The following is a 24,645-nucleotide window of genomic DNA, read 5'->3' on the forward strand; positions in this document are numbered from 1 at the left end:
TCTTTTCAGACTTTGTGCTCTGATCCAAAATGTCATATGTGAGACACAAACAGTGTTGTATCTATTGCACATTTTGGTACCTTAACAATTATTTTTTTCTTCAGGGTTTCTGGAGAAGGGAGGCAACTCTCATTTTCCCCGACATAATCCAGACAGAGCTTTTCCCCGAATATAGTGGTCATGTAGTGGGCCATGGCCTGCTGCTGCTTGATGCTGCAGTGGTTTTCTATTGATAGTATCACAGGATATCTGCAAGCAAACATCATCCATTACAGTCAAACATCGTTATCTCAAACTTGATGACCCCTCCCCCCCCCCCCCCCCCATATCATAGGATTTAAAATGTAAAGGTTAAAATGAAACAGCACTTAGCAATTCCAGGCCAAAAAATTTCAAATTGATATTCAAGTTAACCATATTTTAAATATCAAGGTTAAACTGTAAAATTAATTATGGTAAATGTAGATTATTAATGCACTTATTTTTTTTATTAGTGTAAAGCACAAAAGCATATTAGGAAAAATTTAATCAGTTTGAAAACATTCTCATGATGTAACACAAGAGGAAATCGACATAATTTTCAATTACTGCAAAATTGGTATAAATTTCCCCAATGTATCATTAATCATCTTAAAATTTACAAAATATATGAAATTTTAGCTATTCATAACTTTTATTGCTAAATTGAGTTCTCAAATGTCATTTTTATTTTTTGGTATGCATGCTTTGCTGCATGGCCCTCAAGATCCCAATAAATTGAACTATGCTACAATAATTAATATTATATCCAAATGCTGTGTAAATCCTTCTTTACAAATAAATGTACTCCAAAATGATCGTGAATTCCCTGTTGGTCAAGTGAACGAAAAAGATCAAATCATAAGTCAGGTCAGCTTTAGTCACTTATCAAGGTCAAATGATCAAATATACCTTAAACTAAACCCTTGTGGGCTTTCTAGTTTACAATTCATCAGGTTTTTTCCACCCCACTTACTCGGAGGTTTTGAATGCATAAGTATCGATGGCTTCTATGACCGCCTTGAACTGTATCTTTGAAGTGAAAGTGTGTCCATGGTAAATGATGGGTTCATCGTTTGGTCCGTCCCAGCAATCCACTAAAACAGAACAAAAACAGGTCATGCTCTAAATCAATTTTAACTTCCTTTAAATTGCTCAGTTTCATATTGATTAAGAGATTGTATTCCCCGTAAATTTGTACCCCTTGTAATACACTTTGATAAATCAGGATCGGAATAAAAACCTCCAAGTTGTGTAACATGCTATATTGACAAGAAAATCCATAACAAAAGATTCCAACTGTGCAGGTCACATTTGAATTAACAAAGAGTAGTGATTCTCAGTGAATTGAATAATGTAACACGATACCTCTTACCTATTTCAAAATAATTAAGAGTACTTGAACCTCAATATAAGTTTCCCCACATGGTAAATGTGTTATTCAGTGTTTTAACAGATTTAATTGATTGAAATGTTTTTTCAGTGTTCCTACGCCATTCACACACAAACTTCTCTTGTTAGTACCGGTAATATATTTCCAAAATAAGCTGATCCCAAAAAAAAGGACCCCAAAGACCAGAATTTTTCTCAATCCAAGAAAATTTAAATACTTGAATAGAAAAGATGTTAAAGGAGACAGTCTATGATATAGTCAATGAGAGATGGTAAGTTTTCTGCGAAAGAAAAATTTTGGTTTAATTTTTATTGACAGCAGAATTTGTGCATAAAATCTTTTGTACACAGATCTTAATTAAAATGTAGCTTCAAATATTATATATTCCTGTGCACTCAATACAAGTTTTAGTTTTTTTTTCAGTCGATCTTACTTTTATATCAAAGTTATTGCTCCTTTCTAGTCTAATTTTCGGAGGGAATAAGAATATGCAAAGTATCCCAGTTCAATTGCCCCCAGGAGAATTCACGACCAAATCTAGAAACCTGTGACATGTTAGCATGATTGTATGCTGAGACAATTGGATCACTAATCATGTGTTAACTGGCTGCAAATGGGCCATCATAATAACCCATGTGTGGTGCTCTCAATGTTCAGAATACCTGATGGCAGCGCAAACTAACTAATGCCACCATTTGTAAACGTTTCCGCTAACACTGCCTGTGTTAATCTACCATTTACAGCTTCTTTGGAGGACTATTTGTTCACCAGATAATTGGATGATGCACTCTATGTAATAAAAATGAATTAACCAAAACCCTCAAATTTCTTAGCTTAGAAATATTAAGTCTGAAAACCGATCACCCAACCATGCTTTTCCTCCACTCACATTCAACACAGCGACATCCTTTGGCGAGAGCACGAATGTAGGCATCTACACTTGATGGACCCTGTAGCTGGTCCTTTAACAAATACCTGTAAACATACAAAGCAAAAACAAGATTTAGCTATATTCAACCTATAGTCCCCCCATTTATTCATACAAAATACTGTGGAATCATTTGACTTTGTGGCAGCTCAATTTTTGTGGAACAAATTAACATCTTCTATGAATTAATAAAATAGGGTAATGAGTAATATTTCTTATTGTAGATATAAGAGAATACACGAAATTACGTCCCCATGAACCTGTTAAATTTAAGCATTCCACAAAAATTGGCCCCCACAACTTTAACGGTTCCACAGTAAATTGTAACTTTGTATTTACAGTTTTGAACTATTTCTGTATGAAATATCTTTGAGATAATCAAGTAACTCAACAGTATGCCGGTGAGAATTCTGATCGGAACTCATACTGACAATACATTAAGCCACTGAATCAAGAAAACACAAGCTAGTTCTGTATTGTCGATGGTCATCAGCTTGAACTTCTCAGGACAGACACCGGGGGTAATCTTATATCCATCATTGGTTCCGTCAGCTAAGTGGTCATCATTCCAGACCAATTACAGTCCCAGCATTCTTCCACAGCATCTGGATCTACACAGATTACCCTTGAGAGGGGCTTTGACAATACTAATACTTCCTTCGGTTGTTATTACATGTATTACAATTTGCATTGAATTTTGATAATGGAAGCCTAACATGCCAGGCTCATTCTTTATTTTAGGCTGATGACAGAATTCACACTATTCTAGAAAACATTAAGAAATTGTTTACTGATACAGAGCTTAGAAACAGTGAACAGTAAGAAGAGACTAGCATGTACAATAATTTTATGTGGGTTATTCTTTAAGCTTAATTTTTTGCTCTTTGATTTTAAATCATGTATAGTTAACTTTAATTCTTACATTTTTCAATTCCTTAATTGTTCATGATACATGTATAAATAATGAGTAGTATCAAACCATTTTCTGCAAATGAACTTTTTGTGTTTGAGATGATACCTGCAAAATTTGGCAGAAAAAAATTGTATAGTATAAGGTAGGTCTACTTCAGAAGAAGTACAGGGGAGGGGAGGTTTGATGGGTGTGTGTGGGCGAAGTTTGAAACTTACGTGTTGTGAGAACTGGCTATAAAATAATGGCTGAGGGGCTGGTTCATATCCTGTACTATGTTGTTCTGGTCTGGATCAAATACATCACAGTCATCCGATAACAAATAATCCGTAAATCCTAAAAACCATTCCAATAAACTCAATTACCATTTGTCAGAAGAATGCAAAATTAAAACAGCTAGTAGCATGTCTAATGAATTTATGGAAAAATATGCTATCGAAATCTCTCTGCTGCAGCAAAATTAAAGCTGGGTCCTTATTAATAATGGATAAACCTGGGGAGAATATCTCCTAACATTGCATAAGACATGATGCCATAATCTTTCTTAAAAGTTACTGACTAAAATAAGGAAGTGAATAATACATAATGTGATTTTAACAACATTCAAAATGAAATTGATGCCGCTTTGAATGCCCGAGTGCACAAATTAACAAATCTATGAATATTCATTGAGTGTGCAATCCGTCAGCTCAATTTAACAGTGTCAGGAAATTTGTGTTCTCCTTGTCACTCACCGTCAATCCCCAACTGGCCTTTCTTCCTCCCATCTTTAGAGGGCTCGTATCTATTGATTATATCAATGCATTTGTCTTTTGTCACCCTTTGCATCTGGAAGTACATCAAAAAGGTCTTGTTATTTGCCATTGTATAAACTTCATAAGGCTTTTGAGTGACAGGCGCATTTCAGGATTCCTTCAGTCCTAGCAGTTTGGAGACTTAAAACTTAATCTATGATTGAATCTACCGACAACCTGATAACTGAATCTACTGACAACCTGACAACTGAATCTACAGACAACCTGACAACTGAATCTACAGACAACCTGACAACTGAATCTACAGACAACTGGACAAATCTAAAGATAACCTGACAACTAAATCTATAGACAACCTGACAACTGAATCTACAGACAACTGGACAAATCTAAAGATAACCTGACAACTGAATTTACAGACAATATACCCGACAAATCTAAATATAACCTGACAACTGAATCTACAGACAACCTGACAACTGAATCTACAGACAACTGGACAAATTTATGATAACCTGAATCTACCCATCTGACAACTAAATCAACTGACCACCTGACAACTGAATCTAAAGCCCATCTTAGAAGTAAATGAACAGACCGTCTGACAACCAAATCAAATGACCATCTAACAACTGAAATACCTCCTCCCCTTCTATGAATAGATGCTAGTAATAATAAAGAACCAAAAACTCAGTCCCTTTCTACTCAATTTGTAATTTAAATGTAATGCTTGAGCATAAAAGGAAATACTCTAATGCAATCCAATCCCTAGCTTCCAAACTGAGTGTATCTGACATTTCAATAATCTGGTACCTTCTGTGTGAAGAATTTGATTTATCCATACAATGGGCATGTAGGGCTTTCATACTCAAAAAGGAAGCTAGTGAAAAAGGACCCTTTACTCCCATTGTCATGATCGATAATCAAAAAGTTCCTCTAAATCAGAATTATCTAAGTTAATGGCAAATGATTTTGTTTCCTAATTCCAAACTGCCAGACACAAAATCAATTAAAGTCCATTCATTTTGCAGCAAATGGGTATCTTTATTGAAAGCACGGGGAAAAAACAAAATTTTACTTTGAAATATAAGTTCAAAATCAATTTCCATAAGAGCCATAGTTCCATTATCGGGTGAAGAGTTTACAGATAAATTGAAAACACCATTGAAAAAAAAAAAAGCATCGGATCCACTGTTTTCATTAGCTTTGAGGAAAATTACGAGACACTTGTGATTCTTTTTCTTTAAGAGACACTTAAAAAGCCTTTAGTTAATAGATTTTTCAATCCTTTCTTGGAAAATTCAACCATTAGCCTAGTGCTGCAATTTGCCCAGTTGTCCTTAAGCCCCTATTTAATGAAGAGCATGCCTCTGTGGTCAACAATTTGAGTCACACACATCCTGATCAACAGTCATCCAAGCCATGATTTGTATTTCAAATCAGATACATGCATGCACACGGTTAACCCCTGGGGGGGTAATGTAACCTTGTACACAGAGTGCCCCTTGTGGCTGTTACTTCTTGTTGACCCCTGATTAACTGAACATTAAATCATTTCGTGTTCACACCTTCATAAAACTCTACCGAGAATTCCAGTGACATTTGCATTATGACTTCTCTTGGGGATAAAACTTTTAATATGATTCATTTGACTTCTATGCTTTGGGAATGATTCTTCACTACTTACCCCTTGCTCTGCCTCCAAAAATAAAAGTAGGTCATCAGTGGTGAGGTAGTCTGTATTGCTGGCATACCTAAAAAAGAGGTCAAAGTCATTCAAAAGTCCTTTATCTATTTATAGTATCAAAGTATCTAATTAGACCTTTCAGCTTAATGAAATACAAATTTTGAAGACTAGCAGGAATGAAGAGGCATATTAACTCCTTTGTAATGAAGAACAAAAAGAATGGCTGGTGGATTGATCCATCAACTTCAGAAACACATGTGAGATACCCAGGACTAGCAGAGGGAAGGAATGATATGTAAATCAGAGTAATGGATATCATTCTTCAAATCATGTATCAATAGTGAGCTTTTCATAATAGTTACACTGTTTTTTCTGTAAATAAAAAATAATTAACTTTTGAATTAAGAGGGCTGGATGGTTTTGACCATTTTTAGACTATATTAGTCTCCTTTTGAAGGAGAACATTGTATGAAGATACAGAAAAATGTTAAAATTTTTGAACTAAAATATTAAGATTTTTTCTTTAAAAAGCTAAAGAAACTATGTCTGATTTGCTGGTCAATTTGTTGACCCTCCAGCATTCCTAGACATGTCCTAATTTGGTTCATTCAATTACTGAACAGTCAAACATCTATTCTATATCTCTAATACACCAAGGGCACATTGTCTGTATTTCTTAAAATCCATTTTTTTCATTCCACATATAATCTGACACCTCATATATGTAATGCCCTCTCGAGACTCTATATACCAACATCCCTATCATTTGATCTCGTTTATGACCATATCGCCCCCCTGTGCCCATAACATTACCCTAATCCCCTGACATCACTCTGTTCCAGAAGTATAATTTGATAACAATGTCAGCTCTTACATTTCTATATTGATCCAAGGCCCCAAACGTCCAATACCCAATAAAATGGTCTAAATACAATTAGGCCTTTTATGGCCATGATAAAGCTTCTAATAGCCAATGTTGACCAATGTTGATGCTGGTTCAATGCTGATGGGTAGGCTATATAAAGGTTTAACACGATGTTTAATCAATGGAAATTACTTAATCATTATATTCTCCAGCAAAGTCAGCCCTTTGAATCCATCTTTTTAATCAGAATGGGGTAAAAATTAATTCTCTGTGTCTTATCAATATAAAGATAAACATACTTGTTAGGTCAAGGGCATATGTGGATTTGAATGACCTCTGTAAAACATACACAATCTATATACAGTCAAACTTTGTTATCTCAAACAAGATGGGACTGTTTAAAATTTTAAAGATATCCAAGTATTCAAGATACCGAGAGCAAAGTACTTTAAAAAAATAAATGTTTGGGACTTACAAATCACTTCGACATATCCATTGTACTCGAGATATCAGTGTTTGAGATATTGAAGTGCAACTGTAATTAATACATATGAATTTTAGAATCCAATCAGTTTTCAGTCATACACGTACATGTATGATATTTGTTTCAAGGGAACAATATCACAGGTGAACATTTATCTAATGGTTGACAGATCAGCTAGGGCAGATCTACTGATGTGTTTCACAGAATCTTAAAAGGTTAAAGGTATAGATGGCTTTATAGTTTTTTTAAGCATGATCAATAATGATCAAAGGACATATTTTTTATTCTTACAACTTCTCATTTTAAAGAAAAATGAAATATTTACAATCACTTTTCTGTCTGGACTGAAATGGATGACTGCATGGCATCAATTAATTAACAAGTTAACTCTATATGGGTATTTACGACATTCCTGCATTAATTCAAACTTCCACCTAATCCACGCCGCCCCACTTCTAACATTATCATACTCCTCCTTGTAAGGCACTTTTTATTTGGCTGGATTTTTTCTTACATCATTTGGAACATAAACAAAATTTTAATCAACCTGTCATGTTTAACATTCCCAGTGGCATTTGTTCACACAAAATAATCTTCCCACAATATCAATACCCTTTTAATATTAAAGATGATGCTTACACGACATATAAAGGGAGTCGATACCTATCTTCTTATCCCTGAAGAATTCCCTTCAATGGAATTTTCCAATAGATTTAACACAAATTGTTCTCAAAGTGTAAAAATGTCATAATGTACCTCTTTGTCAAAGATTAATTTATAGGTACAGCATATTCAACATCAGGGCATATTTATCAATTAAAGATGACTCCATCATGCTTTGATCTGTATTTTCTTCAGACAATGTGTCCCTCTCTGAATTGTTTTGTATTGAGTTTTGCTCTCAATCTGATTTGATTATCAGAAGCTACTTTTATTTTTTTCCCCCAGAAGTCTGAGCTAACAGAATTTATAATAATTCAAATAGTGTGGATGCATGTCCACATTGTGAGAGTTAAATCGCAGTTTGTTTCTTTTGAATTTCATTATCAAATGTATAGAAACAATATTCCAAAATGCAAACAGATTTGTGGGGATGTTCCTTTGCATCAATTTACTATTTTGTATCTTGTCAACTATTCTTGATAAAAGAGAGGAAATATTTGAATTTCAAAACACTTCCTGTATCAAAACATATGGTGCTGATACATCCAAAAAATGTAATATTTCATTATTCATCCATCACTACAATCAATTATCATGAAATGCCGTATGTCTACCAGAGAAGATATTACAAGTTTGTTAGGTAGCACACAAGCCCTGATTCTTGACTAACACATAACAATATCCTTTGAGTTCTATGACGGATGATTTGGCAAGTATGAATTTCTTACCGAACAAGCAAAAAGTAGATTTCTGGCCGGGTTGAAATCTCCTTGAACAGGCTGACAAACTCATCGCTGTTTATCCGCCCCCTTCTCTCAACAGCTTCAACTCGATTCAACTCAATCTCCTTCAAAATACAAAACATTAAAATTAGGGTTTTTTCATTTTTGATTTAAGTAATAAATTAAATATTCATTAAAATTTACAGCTATTGAATTCTTGGCTGGTGCCTCGTTAAATCATTTAATTATTACACATTTCTAAACATCTATTGTCAATTTCTCAGTATCTCTCAACTTTGTATCAGCATTTCTCACATATAAAAGGTTGATTCATTTACAATAGAGGAAGAAGTCTGTTAGTCAATCAAGTCATTGAGAACTGACAAACAGACAGACTTTGCATTATCCTGGACAAAGAATTCAGACTCTGAATCTGCTTAAATAACAGTGCAGGGAAACGGTTCAGAGTCAATCACAAAAATGTACACCAAATGTACACCAAAAACAATGGGTAAACAATCTGAACTACATGTATATATAGCTCCCTCCTCCTACGATTGTGTTACCAAGAACTTGTGTGTGATTGATGGAGATGAGTGCAATTAGGTAAAGCAAATTAAGGTAATCTCATAAAGAATTGAAATTGAATATGTTTAAAATAAAAGCAATATATTGTTCAATGTCAGAGTAAAATATACAAAGAAAATTACCATAGGTAATCAAAATATGGTCTGAAGGAAACCAATTCTCTTTCTTCCTTCTTGCAAAGATTTCTACATGTATTACAATCAGCGAGCATGAATGACTCCCCCCTATAATAAACAGTTGATAGAAGGCCATACATCATGAGGACTCTGAACTTATTTGAATTCCTCTTGCTGTAATACCCTGTCAATATCATATTCTGCTAATAATGTATTAAGAGGGGGAGAAGGAGAGACAGCACAAACATTTATTGTCCTGGTTTCTTTGGAGAAACAGTATTGTTCAACTTCACATTAAAACGAAAGAAAAAAACCCCTTGAAGTACTGTCGTGGAATCCGGTGCAGTGCTGGGTTATTGAATTTGCAGTCTCTGAAGAATTTGATGACTGTCTTCTCGTTGGCATCATTCGTGGATTAATGAACGACAAGGGCATATTTGCTACTGCACTGATTATCAACTCTGGCATGCCACCAGCCAATCATACTTTTTGTCTCATTGCTGACTATCAACTGTTATTAAAATTATTATAATTGATTGATAGCAAAATCAAAGTATTGACAGTACTGATAGGCTTAAAGACCGTGTTCACATTTCAATAATGCACATCTATTTTGTAGATTATAGTCATGAAGGTAACCATCACTAATTGACTGGGTGATTAATTGTCAGGTGCAAACTTCAGTGTATTATGTAAGGGATTATGCTGGACCAAATCTATGAGTTGATCCAAGGTTTAGCAATGCCAATAAGACACTTTGCTTTGAGCAGCAGAGGGTCAGACTTTCCAGTCATCAATGAACAAAATCAATCATACAAGTATTATTGGCCAAGTTCATAGAATGAGCCACTAACTTAAATTAACCCATTTTAACCATTTTCCTATTCTACCTATGAGACTTAGAGCATTCCCATTTACCTTCTATATCAGAGGGTTACAGAATTACACCTTCCTACTTTCTCTCTGATTATTTATCACTTAATGACCATGTGTATAATATTCGACATGAAATATTTTTCACCACAGAACAGTTTATAAACTCAATACAAACACTGATATGTCACAATCTGCAACAGATATAAGGAAGTTCTGAGGGGAACCCTAAGCAAAGTTTATGACAGTTCCTTTTATATATAACGGTTATAATGAAATCTGATGTGAATTTTTTTTTATAGATTTTTAGTCCAACAGAGGTAGAGACCATATAAAATTAACACATTAAACTGATTTTTTTTTTTTACATATTTATTTCAACATAAATCACTAATAAAAATAAATTGTAGATTTATGGGTCTCTAGGAATTCACTATAACCAAGTTTTACTGTATTAAGTTCTGGAAGAGATTACTTGAATGTTGGGGTTATTTTACAGTATCAAGTTCTGGGAAACGTCAGTTGACTGCTATGGTTATTTTACCGTAGATCAATACCCTTTGATTTCCCTCCCAACTTCCTGTTCCCTAGTAATGTGACAGGTCAGATCCACGACTAGAAGCCCCGGCCATCTTATAGCACAGTCTAAACCACCACCAGACATAGCTCTCCCCAATAAATTGTGTTTGCCATTTCCTTTTTCACTCTAATAAAGTTAACCCAGCACATTTACTTGGAAGACAATATAAGGTGGGGAAAGCCTTCCCCTGATGTCAACCTTCTATTTCTGGAGGCTGATGTAACTCACAAAGACATCTAGCTCTTAGCCTGACAGGTTCTCTCGCCAAGCATCCCCATGAACACTAGTGTCTAGTGCAAAGTACTTACTGGTACTTTTTTTTTTTATTTCTAACAGCAAGACTGTTCATTCAAACAAGTATGTTATATCACAATCATACAAGTACATAATGCTAAACATACACAAAAATCTTGCCCCACCCAGATATAATTTTCAGATGTGTCTCTACAATTTGTTCCTTGTGTGTGAATTAAGGCCATGGAAACAATTGTTAGTGACTTCTTAGTAGGGACTGAACAATCAGGAGAGGAAGCTAAACTGACCCCAACGGAAACAATATAGATTTACATAGATTGCAGGAAGTTTACACAGGGTCAACACTGCCATAGGTCTACTCAACACTTGAGCTATTTTCCTCTCTCTATGGACATTCTCCAGTCTCCGTATAGGGTCTCTGAGGAAGGTTTTCCTATTACTGGCCTAATTAAGTACAATATTACCATGAGAGGGAGAGGTTTGTGGTTTTGATGGGTAGGCAGACACTTACTTTGACCTTCTGTTGGACCCGTGCTGGAGCTATGTTGTTGTTTAACTTGGTTACCAAGTTAACCACACCCTTCTCGTCCAGCGTCCCTTCTGATTGGCTGGCCTCTGTTTTAAACATTTCCTGTAACCATGTACTGATGGAGTTAAGGTTCATTTCCTTATTTCACTATTATTCATTATATTCATTAATTAAATAATTAAGGTGGTATGCATCCCAAAAAATATCACATCCCTAAAAAAATGCACTTTGATATAGCAGTTTTTTGAAATGGCAATAAATACTTATATCTCTCAATGACTGTATCATATGAATGATATTAATTTCTGATTAATTACCGGGTAATTAATTCTTATTTTAACTCTCTATCATGAAATATATTATTCAAAGACCGTTTTTCATCAAGCATATCGAGAAATGTTTCCCTTTCTGATGAAATGCAGAATGAATCACCTAAAAATCTGTATAATGCTATAATCCACCAAAAAATATTGGAATAAATAATAGGTAATGGGAGTTTAAAGAGACATACATAAAATTCTTGATGAATACCTAACAGAAGCAGTAAAAAGAACTGGAGGCTAATTAACAACTAGAGGTGCGGGGGTTGCCTGCTTCCCCTTTCGACGTATCTTATATACACTGGTACGACTAGTACATTTCCTTGATTACTCAGTACAACAGACCCTGCTATAGTGCTGCTCTGGCATCATATTGATGGGTGACATTTTTACATTCTTTAAAGTTAATGAAAGATTTGATGGGAAGGGGAAAAAAATTGATTATCTAACTTTTATGCAAGCATACACATTAACCCAATCGGTGGCACATCTGAGTTTTAAGATGAAAATCTGGGTTTTATACGGCAAAGATTCTTCAGGAAATAAAAACTGTGTAATGACTCTGATGGTTTCAGTCTGAGTGCGGAGGTTTCAATAAGGATGCAAATTTACTGCGATGACATGTAACTGTAGTTTTTACAAAGTTTCTCGGGTCATCTAAGTCAATACATTAAATACTTCTGTAGCTGACAAAGGATATGAATCTCTCATTTGCTGCATTTCTTCTATGGCTTCAGGGGCTGAAAGATAAAAGTAAAATTAATTTCAATTACAAAACCTCCTAGGTATCTTCATGCTTAGCTGACTAACTAATAAAGAGCTATTTTACTTCAGGCAGTGAAGTAACAATTCTGATTTTTATCTTCTTCCCCTCTAATGACAGAAGTAAATGTTAATTCACAAATGACTGAAAGCCAATTTCTCCTCTCCGTTTGTCAGAGATGTTAGCATTGACAAATAATCATAATAAAGAATGGAGAAACACCAAGTATTCATAATATTAGAGAATAGATGTTTTAGCAATAATTATCTCTCTAATTGTTGACATCTGCCTATAATTCATTTGCTTAAAAAGAATACGGTTACCACTCCATTAGATTTTTAACTAACAGAGTTTTGTGCAACCTTGATATATTTTTGTGAAGGTTAGGTTTTTTTTATGTCCTTGATTTATTCATGTATTAATCACATATTGCACAGGTTTGTGTGCATGACAGTAAAGTGCATAATATGCATGCACCTTGATAAAATCGAGGCAAACAATGAACAGGAGATGAGCTATTGGTTCGATCCTCACAATAAAACTGCACATTACTACGACTTGTGGTCGGAGTCTCACCACAACATAGGAAATCGGCCATCATCATCCCGAAATCTTGTGACTTTATCAAGAGGAAATGATTCATCGCAGCCTGGAAGTTGACTGTCCTGTCTAGGCTTATCTTAAAACCTGTAGTCGTATTTTATAATAATACGAAAAGTCAACAGAGCGCTCACTCCGTTGTTTACATTGGGAAATCGCCTGACGTCTTCACAGGTCGATTAAACATCCTCCCAAAATGGCCAGTGAGTGAGCGAAGACAAGGGGAAGCCTGATAAAATCCACTGAATAATTCGGCCCCGCAACTGTCGATAAAATATGATGGGTTTCTCCGATGTTTATATTTTACTGACAGTTGAAGAAAGTTACAGAGAAACAACTTGTGAATTTCTATTTTGATCTGCATCAGATGTTTCTTGCATTGTCATTAATAACAAGATTGCTATTATCAGCAATAACTACAGCAGAGCAGCTATTGGAAATTAATAATCTCCATCAAAGCAGCAGCACTTAAAGTATTTAAATATTAATTTTACTTTGAATGACTAATTGCTAAGAATTCTAAACAAATACAATTTAACACACACAAGACCCATTTTCCAAAGGTTATATTCATAAACTGAATTTTATACTATTATTGTAAATTGAATTGATACCAAGATCTTTGAAGTATGAATCTTCAACATCACTTAATATCTGCAAGATGCAGACCTGATGTGAATGAAACCTCTAAAGTAAGAATATATAACATATTTATTCCATCTCTTCTATTTTGATTTTGATGCAATGCCATTACTCTACATAAAAACCCTGGTTACGTACTACAGCAAAGAGGCTCCCGTTTCATTTTCCCCACCAAAGGTATTAAGTCTAAGCAACTGCTAACTCAAAATTCAAGCAGAGACATAATAGCTTACATGTTCCAATTTTGGCACTTGTGTTTATGAGACATGTTAGTCCGGTGATCCAAATGTTGGCCTCATCTGGAGTGTTCGCGATGAGGTCCATGGACTCAAAGTCCTCTCCGAAGATAATGGAGAAAGCACACTCATCCTGGTAGATTCCGGCTATCTCCTTATTCTTCAGGGCTTCTGTGGTTTTACCACTCCTCACTTCCTTTATAGATGCTATGGATACTGAAAATAGAGGTTTCAACAATCAGATACATTAACTTTGCTTCAAAAGACTCTATTCATATAGTACCATACAAACAATCATAACACTTTAAGGGCACTTGTTGCCTTGATGACTTGATGAAATCATTTTTTTTTTCACACAGAAATCAACAGAACAATTTAAAAGATTTAGATTCATTTTTGAAAACAGTGTTTAAGAATTTAAGAAGCTTAAGCTTCTTCTAAGAATGCATATATTTCACTCGTATACATGTATAGACAGTCACAAGAACATGGCATAATGCCAGTAATTGGTCAAATCCCCATCCCAGGACATTCAAGTCCACTGTGATCTTTAAAGTCTATTGGAAGACATACCATGATACACAGCCACAGTTAAAAAAAACAAAAACCTGCAGTTGTGTCTTTTAAACCTTACAGCTTTCACTCTATGAAGCAGTTGCTAAATACACCATCCATGTCAAATCAGATTTGTTGCAGATGAATTACACCTACATATGTGCAAACAAACTTCTCTTTTTTGACTAATACAATAACTTACAACTGTCACTTTGCTTACATAGATAAACTATCCAACGCAGAATTTACCAGCTAAATTTTCTGATAAAAGTCTTTTAAAGGGCCATTAGCTTTTTTTTTCTAGACCAAAAAACTTTTTGATGAAAATTGCTCCAGTTAATATATCAAATTCATGAATTTAAAAAACTCTACTACAATCAAAGAATGCAAATTTTTCATTTTTTGTGTTAATAGATTGTCCTCTTAATGCCCAGTAGCAGATGAAATTTAGACTTTTAAGGAATTAATGCATTTTCAAAAGGGCTTGTCTTATCACCAGTACCCCAGACCCTGATGCCATAAATTTAAGGTCAGACGACAAATTCCTAAATTTTACGTAACTTTTAAGCATATAAATTTCCAAGAAATTGTTATTGATTTACTACTGCTTTGACAAGCTTTCTTGCAAAAAATTTGGGTATCTTACCTAGCATTTGTGCAAGATACTAGAGTATGCAATTTTCTATCTCATCTTTCTATAATTGCTGATATAAAATTCTTTGTCTTTTATACCTAAATTTTAAAAAATTTTGATCATTTTAAAAATGAAAATAAATAATAATTCTATTTGGTATATTATCAGGCCATTGAAAATTTGAAAAATAATAATCATTTTTCGAGGAACATGTCGTCTGACCTGAACAAATTTTAATAGTAAAATTTAACCATTCACTTAGTATGATTGCTATATAATAATGGACACCCAGTAGAAGAGTGGAGGATTGTTAAAGATTTAATGCGTGTTCACCACACTAGAGCACTGTGAAACACCAGAGTTCCGGACAATTTGAACATAAATTTTAAACTTTTTGTAAAGGCACGTTTGCTCATTATAGCCAAGTATTCAGTTTCTCTGCAATATGTCCACAAATACTGAAAAGATTTCAAAGATGTTCAAATTTTTCCACCAAGGTCTATAGGTACTCGGAGGCTGGGGTTATAAATGTTCATGTTTCCCTTCTCCTACATGAGTTAGACACAAAATTTATTTATTAAAAAGACTGGTCCGGCCATTTTAGAGAAGAAGCTGAAAATTTGCAATTATTATTCATGCATGATGACGGACAAAAACAGATAGTGAGTAAGTGACAGGTCAACTGACTGACTCAGGTGACCTAACTAAAATTGGTTGCCATCATGCACTTTTACATTTAATGCCCCTTTAGGAAAGCATTCATATAGACATTAAGGAAAACAACATCTTTACACAAAACAAAATTTAGCTTTAATGTAGCCCTATGTGTTGTTGAACAATTCACATTAATTCACTGAGTCACATTTATTGATATCAATATAGATGGTACTCTAAAAGGGCCTTCTCAGTGATGTAAGCCAGTGATAGCAAGACTGTCTTATCCAATTTGACAGTATCAATGTTTTTGATGCATATCTTAACAGACAGTCAAATCCCCCGTACATATGATGTCAATCAATGTGTTTCCCTTCAGATACACATTACAAGGCAGTAATAATTGCCTTCAAACATGGGAGCCCATCTTATGCAATATCTGCTGCGAGTTGACTGATTTACGTTTTAAAATGCTATAATATCTCTTTTACTCTCTTTCTCTCTGTCTCTGCCTGGTGTAGAGCAGTGATATAAATACCTGCCATTTCCCGGCTAGTACTTCCAAGCTAAGAATATTTAACCACTGACTACAGCTCTGAACTTGCTATCTACATGCAGCTAATTGTAAATAAAATGATAACTTTATTATGACTGGAGTTACTAGATTGTATGAAAGGAATCAAATTAGAAATCAAATAAAACTTGAAGTTGAAATAAAAAACAACCCACATATATCCTCAAATTTCAAAGTATATAGTTGTTAAAGAAAATATGCTCAATCCTTTGAGGCTTCACGTGTGAATTCATGCTTATTAAACCCTTTAGATAGTATTAATTTGTAGACATATATGTTATGATTAAAGGGATTAAACCACTGTTGATCTTTGAGGAATGAACAAAGTACCGGGTAAAATGAAAAGATTACCAGCATAAAACAACTTTTGTAATCCACACAAAACCGTAAGGGTCAATCGAGATCAAACTAGAGTCGCTCTAAGAATAAGAAAGAGAAAATGTGCTGGAATTAAAGATATGTCGACTCTGGTACCAACAGTTGATCCATGTATGATGTAAAGCTAAAAAGGATATCGTCACTGATCAGGAACTGTTGTAATCTTCCAATTTCTTCCCGACAGAATGACTTTATAACATGATCGATGCATTCATCTTTTTTTTTTACAGGGCATAGCAATAATGACCCATAACACTCTATACATGGAAATGATGCTGAAAAACTTCAGTTCTAGTGATGTGGAAGAAACTAAATACCCTTATAATGGAGTTGACCCCTAACTACAGTCAATGAAATCATGTATCGGTTGCAAGTTTATTTTGTACAGAAGCAAAGTGTTTCTGGCAAATTTTAAGACTTTGTGTGGATTGTTTACTACAATGTATTCAACAAAACATCTGGCAAAAAACAAAAGAGAAGAGAAGATTGTATCAATATGATCACAGGGAACTAAAATGAATGTGTATCACCGAGACAGAAAGTATGTCAAGGCTTGATATTTGAGATACACCATCAAACAGAAACAAAAATGTCATACTCAGGAGGTGTCAAAATTCAAGACACACACAAGTACATGTAGATGTATCAAAATCTACGTATGCATACAGCACACTAGAACCATTTTAACAAGAGCTTGGAGTTTAGATAGTTGTGTCAAACAGCAGTGTGACGTAGGCCTGTCCATTTCATTGCTGGCCACTCAGGCATTGCTGTTTGAAATAAACCAGATTTGTCTGGCTTTTAAGCTAAGACTACACAATCTGTGTATATTTCTCTTGAAACCAGTGTCATTTTTAACTTGCTTTGACACAAGAAAAAGATACTTACATCCTAAGGAAAGTCCAATGTTTTGTTAAAATGGTTCTAAATCTTCTTGCTATTAAAGGATATCTGGAATCTAGATTTTTCAATATTGTCCCAATGATAGCTAGCACCTATCATAGGATCAATGGTCCAAGTATCCTACGATTGATCTAAATTAGCTTGATCCCTAAGTGTCGATTAGTAGATCTCAACTAGGCATGGACATCTTCCTGTAGTCAAGGGTTTCTGATCCACTCCGCTCTTCACAAGAAGAGCAAAGTGGATCAGATACTTAGTGAAGAAAGGAGTGGATCAAAAATCTCGTAGAGTAGAGGGTATCAGAAACCTTGTGAAAAATGTAGCGGATCAGAAACCCCTGAATTGGGAGGATGGGCTTAAGGAGGCCGACTTTAGTTTGCATTGCGCATGTTTTTGCGCATTCTAATATAATACAGTTGATTTATACTTCTTAAGAATTTTTTTCGATATCATTTATAAAATTGAACGCAATAAACAAAATACAGATAAAAATATTTAGATTTTAAAAGGAAATTTTTATTTTTAACACGATTTTTGCGTTGTGCGGTAGGGGAGCATAGCCATTGCGCTTTTATGACGTTATGATAAAATTAAGATTTGTAGGAGTACGTTATAAGAAATAACATAAAAGAAAAAGTAAAAATTGTACGCTGTTGAAATTTTATATACAGAATGATGCTATCCTTGAGGACATTTTCCTATACCAATCATCATTCGTGATGATCCAAATATATACCAAAATTTGGTGCATTTTAATATTTTGAGATGGCCCCCAGTAAAAACCAGACGGTAGAATTTTGTGTTTTTTACATAAAAGGTAGGAAATGATATAACTAATCATATATAACAATTTGAGAAAAAAAGCTATCGTATTATTTTTTTAAACTGCTTTGATGTGCGGAAAATGACAGTTTCCTATATATTCCTACAGTAAATGACCTCTATTTTGAGATGGTCCCTAAAAAGAACCAGAAGGTCGATTTTCATGAACCTTCGCAAATAAACTAGAGTTGGTTTAAATTACATATGGTTAAAAAATAAAGAGTTATGCTATTGTAGTTTTTCCGCAAAAAAACCCAAATCGGCCTCCTTAAAAGACCACATTTTTAAATATCAAATCTATAACCAGAGATAAATATACTGAATCATTCATCTTTGCTGTTTCAATAAATGTTTTTATTGTATCCATGGACTCTTTTTTCCAGAAACAAGCCAATAACTTCCCCAAAGAATTTATACCTAATATAGCAGGCTATAGGCAATTTCATGCAATGGTCAGAACCAAATGGTGTGATTAACAAAGTAAAATAATAATTCCTTTGAACTTTATTCCACAGGCTCTATACAAGGCTGGGGGCTACTTGCAGATTTCATTTACAGATGGGCAGTTGTTGTGGAGAAAATTCTGTCATGCTCAATGAGGTTTCTGTCCAGAAGAAAAGCCAGCATAGAATCTGATATTGATTAAACAATTCAGGAGAAACATGGTCCGACAGTCAGGCATATCTAACATGCCATAAACCCTCATCAACCCGGGTAATGAGAAATGTCTTAATGAATATATATATATGGATGGTGAAAATCATTGCTTGACTTTAATCAGGAGTCTTGTGATTGATCTTCACTAGGAATACATTGGCTTAAAATATGATTTTTTCATGATATAAATGTACCTTAAATTTTACAAGTCTGTTATATATGAAACTTAGATGATACATTATGATCCATGTATAGTTTCTATCAAGTAAATCCCTCACAGGAAGCCTACTGCAGATTAACACAAGTTCATCGTCCTCTGACCTTTTGTGTTTGGGTTTTTTCAGCTAGCAATACTTGACAATTACATGTACTGGTATATTATGACTAGAGATGTATATTGCTTACAAATAAATATGGGTATCACAAAATCTTCACATTTTCACATGCAAAAAAAACTAATATATCTTAAAGCACAAAATTCTTTTTCCTTGTGATCTGTATGCTTTATGTTTTTTTGGAGGGTGGGGGCGTAAAGAGGGGAGGTTGATTCAGAAGAAGAGGATTACTGACAAGATGAAATGAAGGTAGCAGACACCCAGACCAATGGCTTTATTCAGGCGTTAGGTCTGCTTCTGTGACCTACAAGGTGTGAGGACCCTGCATTGCAAACATGTATTATATATGACTTGTATCTTAGGCCGACTGTATTGTTGGGCTTGCTATATACCTGTGCATACTTACTTCTGGCTTTATGTGGTTTTTTGGATGTGGGTTGCCACCGAATCTCTGTCATGTCGGGGTTGAGTGTGAAGATGCGATGGTATTGACGACTGTTGGAGCGGACTTTTATTAACTCACTGCCACTCTGCATACATTGAAGACAGTCTTGAGCTACAAAACACAAAAACAAAGCGGTTTACTTATGACACTCCAATCTCCATCAATCAGCATCAGGTAGCACGCAGTCAGCACCCTGAAAACCAAAATAAATAAGACTGTCTGCCCTGTTAACACCCTTTATTATTAAAATATCTCCTCGTCTGGAATTTCCAAGTTAAGGTTTTCAGTGCAAAGGCTCTGAACTTGATTTTCTGAATGCTCTTTTGAATGATTTCTTTAACTTTCACCGACTGTTAATGTACCAAAACTCTGCGGGGTCTGATGGAGAATTGTTCACCTCAGTGTGTTTGTCAGACCGACTAAGTAATATCGTCATTATGGGGGAACTGGGGCACTTATTTTCAGTTATGGGGGTAATCCAATCTATTGCATTGTACCAAAGCTTACATACAAATGACACCCTTTCCTCCCCTGTCCTTCATTATTCATAATTCTACCAATTACTTACGCCTGACCTACCTTCTTATTCTCTCTGCTTTGTTTAAGTTAGCAGCTAGATTATATCACTATTTACCTCTTACACAACAAATTACAGGTACCACTGTTACCATGCAAAAGGCAAACATTACACTTTTGGGGTAATTTTTCTTTATAAAACCATTCAACTGCATCTGGACAATTTTGACAGTGAAATTATCTTTCTAATCTATATATCATAGGATTCATCACATACATAAGATTACTAGTACCTGATTTTTCATAAATATTATGCAACATCTCATTACATACTTGCCAACTGACCCGATTTCGTCGGGTCACACCCGATTTTTCAACCCTTCACCCGATTATTTTTTATGACCCGGCGGGTCATGCTTTTCACCCGATTTTTGTCGAACAACCCGAAAATCTCCCGATTTCCGGATTTGGTTCGTAAATTACGTTGCGCGTTTGACTTCCAGTTATCAACCCAAGCTAAGCTTGGATTTACGTAACGCGTAAACAATGCCGATGGCTTTAATAGACACATTATTTAATAAGTGTAATTATTATCGTGAGTTGTTTTGACTAAGCGAAGGTTTAAATCATTAAGTTTGATGGCTTCCAATAAGAAAAGGTCTTCATCGGGGCCAACGGAATCAAAACCGATATTTTTGTCGCTACCTATCAACATATCTGGGAAAATGAATTTCCATAGGTAAAACAAAGTAATCGAGTACAAAACGAGGCTTTTGCGTTCTATGTAACGCACATTTGAATATTGGATTTTGTGCTCAAAATGATCTGACTAAACATTCAAAAACGCTAAGTCATGTATAGAATGCTTTTTAATACACAAAAGTCTTCCAAGTCGCTTACAACTTTCATGCCATCATTTACAGAGTTCAAAAGCAAGGTTAATGTAGCAGAAACTCTTTTTGCATTTTTTTTTTCAGCTGAACACAACCTACTATTTTCTGTGTTAGATCACTTTACAAAATTCAAAATCAGCAATTGTTAGTTAAAATGCTTCTTTGCAATAAAGTACATGTATTACACATAAGTTTTAACACATATTTCTATTGTATATACCTATGAAATGCATGATAAATATATCGTGAATGTCGTTACGCGCTATGACCAGATTTTTTACTTTCCACATCTGGTCATGACCAGATTTTCACATGTTGGAGGTTGGCAAGTATGTCTCATTATTATCTATTGTACCCATTTTCCTCCTTACATTTTGAGCACTGTTATGATAAATGTTCATGACATAACCAAATTCATCAGCCATCAGTCACAAAATTGTTTTACCTTGTAAGCAAAATGATAGGGATTGAAATGGTTAGGAACTATAAAAGAATTCTGTATAAATTTTACATATATATACTTGGGCATCTTCCCAAGTCAAGGATTTCTGATCCACACTCTCCTCACAAACAGGGTTGGTGGGGAACAGAATGGACCGAAAACTCTTGGCTAGCTAAGATGATACTTTGGATCATTCTACGGAACTAAAAGATTTTACAAATTTGTTGTGAAATCTTAGTAAAACCCATCCATCCCTTCTCGTTATGATATTTAATTATCAAAATTAGGTCTATATGTAAAATAAATGTATTTGTTGACTGGATTTGACTAAAATTAAGAAATTTGTATCAAATATTGCAAGCATGTAGCAAAGTGTTGTGTCGTGTAATGATAACAGCGACTACTGACAGAAAACATCTCAAAATTCAGTAAGTTCAAGATTCAGTGACCAATGAACATCACTGTATCTAGTTTTGTCCGACAGATTTGCATGTTGACTACTATTCCGGAGCTCAATGTAATGTTTCTCATAAATATTAAAAACACACTTAATCATTCGTGACGCAGCTAGGAATGAAGCATTTTTATTTTCAAATCTGCCAAATTAACATATGTATAACACAATCGGAGCTACTTATAGAAGTTGTAAATAGATCTAGGTTTTCAAAACTCCTTAGAATAAAAAGACCTCTGGTCTGTCTGCCCAAACAATTAATAAACAAATATAGATCAAATGTCTGCTGAAGATTCTCAGAATAACCCTTGGCTTTGCTTTGGAGCCTTCCTCCAAGAGAAATGTTTATTTTCTCAGTATTGTGCTTAGTTTAGTCAGAACCATATACTTGTCAAACAAATAGGAATTTCCTGCACACTGAAAGTTTCCTTCCAAACTGCCAAAATGATGAGGGATTTCCTATCATTTTGCAGAGATAACCTTAACAGTTAACACACTGTGTGCTACACATCGGCATACTTGAGGTTGTCAGTTCTTTGATTGACATCTACGTGATTAATTCTTTTTTAACACGTTTTATAAATCACCTCCATACCCAATTTCAAAATAAAGAAGGGAGATCATATTTATATTATTTTTTCCATACTTTTAAAAATCATGCCAACGATTTATTCCTGTTCCTCAATTGAATAAGCACATCTTTGAATGTTACATGTTTGCATAATTACCAGGAAATCTATTCTAGGCTTGCTTTAATTCCCAAATGACACCATCAAAACTATCATGCACACTTAAAAAATACTTTAATAATACAAAAAGAAAAGCTACTTTTTGAGAAAAGTGTTGTCCCCAATATAAAAACAAAAAACAAGGAAGAGTGGTCAAGTACATGGCATCACTGGAGACTGCCCCTGTAAACTAAGGCCATTGTAAACTAAATCTGCATGCTGCATTGATGCAGTGGAGGAAACAGGAAGTTTACCAACAGTTGCCCTTTTACTTTCCAACATTGAGCCACAACTAATTAAACAAACTTGTAAACACACAAACCAGGAAGGTAATGGTTGATAACAAAGACCACGATTTTTTGATGTCGATCGACAAGTTAACAGGTTGTGATTATATATATAACTCACTCGTATCAATTACGCAATGTTATCTAGGACTAGTCAGATTGCAAAAGGAAATCATACGAACTTGCAGGATTTTTACAAAATACATATTTATCAAGATAAAGCTTCGTAATATTTATTATTTCCTTCATACTGCATTACAGACAACCCAATTTAGCACATATTATACATGCACATATACTAAAAATACATGTACAGATACAGTCATCAGCACAGCAAAGGTAGTAAATAGCCAACAAGTACCCATCATATAAAAGTGGACTGTATATACTGTAAAACACAGTTATAATGAAGTGCCAGGGACGGGTGATTTAACTTCGTTATAAGCGTAATTCGTTATATCCGTCAAGTTCACAACATATAATTTTAGTCACGGGGAATGAAAATCACTTAATTGTAAGCGTCAATTCATTATAAGCGTGTTCACTATAGTGTACATAGATGTATAATACAGTAAGCTACACAACCATAGCTTGGAGTGATCTAGTAATTTTGAATTACACTTCTGTATGATTAATACATTAAATCATCTTAGAAATAATTGAAGTCAGAATATTAGCACTACCTGGCATATGCACCAAAATACAGTCAAACTTCGTTATCTGGAACTAGATGGGACTGTTTAAAAACTTTGAGATATCTGAGTATTTGAAATATCAAGGGTAAAGTGATTAAAAAATAAGTGGTTGATACTTGCAAATCACTTCGTCATATCCATTGTATTCAGTATATCACTGTTTGAGATATCGAAGTTCAACTGAATATGTGTTTTGGTAGGTTCCTTTGCTACATACATATTGATTGTTATAAAACTATGATTTGCATGCATGCATGTTCAAAAGTGTACTGATACACAAGTTTGATATTCATAAGCAAAAAAGAATTGAATATGTATTTAAAATCGTTTTCTTTGAACTACATCCTTACTTGAAACAGCTGTAGAGTCAAACTAACCATAACTTTAATAGTTTTAGTCATACTAGAGATTGCAACTAAGAATAGGTTTTAGTTACCAGTACAGTACTATGCATTTCCTTGAATTAGGCCAAAATAAAATTATTGTTTGTTTGGAATTGCCTCCTAGCTGCCACATTGAAATATCCCCTGATAAAATTTCATTAGCCAAAAATATGGATTTTTTTTTTTTATGGAAATTCGTATTTTTTACCTACCGGTATTTTTAAGTACTTAAACATCAAGTTTGAAAAAAAAAAAACCTCCCTCCTTCCTGGGTCTAGAAATCTTCATGCGGCAATTCCAAACAAACAAATTTTTTAAAGATGGCCTTATCAGAGTCTATTTCATTGTTTTATCTTCTGAATC

General features: G+C 34.4%; 1 protein-coding gene across 1 annotated transcript in view; it reads right to left on the bottom strand.

The window, feature by feature from the left end:
- Positions 1-24,645, bottom strand: part of LOC128173310 (inactive phospholipase C-like protein 2) — a 39,192-nt gene that overhangs the window by 11,809 nt on the left and 2,738 nt on the right. Inside the window, exons 2-12 of the mRNA XM_052839018.1 lie at positions 19,846-19,995; positions 13,925-14,143; positions 12,385-12,426; positions 11,349-11,476; positions 8,432-8,550; positions 5,692-5,758; positions 3,984-4,077; positions 3,468-3,585; positions 2,301-2,386; positions 995-1,115; positions 81-249 (exon numbers count right to left, since the gene is read on the bottom strand). Coding sequence (XP_052694978.1) covers positions 81-249; positions 995-1,115; positions 2,301-2,386; positions 3,468-3,585; positions 3,984-4,077; positions 5,692-5,758; positions 8,432-8,550; positions 11,349-11,476; positions 12,385-12,426; positions 13,925-14,143; positions 19,846-19,995 — 1,313 coding nt within the window. The remainder of the gene's footprint in view (positions 1-80; positions 250-994; positions 1,116-2,300; positions 2,387-3,467; positions 3,586-3,983; positions 4,078-5,691; positions 5,759-8,431; positions 8,551-11,348; positions 11,477-12,384; positions 12,427-13,924; positions 14,144-19,845; positions 19,996-24,645) is intronic.

The sequence above is a fragment of the Crassostrea angulata genome, chromosome 1, assembly GCF_025612915.1.
Source record: "Crassostrea angulata isolate pt1a10 chromosome 1, ASM2561291v2, whole genome shotgun sequence".
Lineage (NCBI taxonomy): Eukaryota > Metazoa > Mollusca > Bivalvia > Ostreida > Ostreidae > Magallana > Magallana angulata.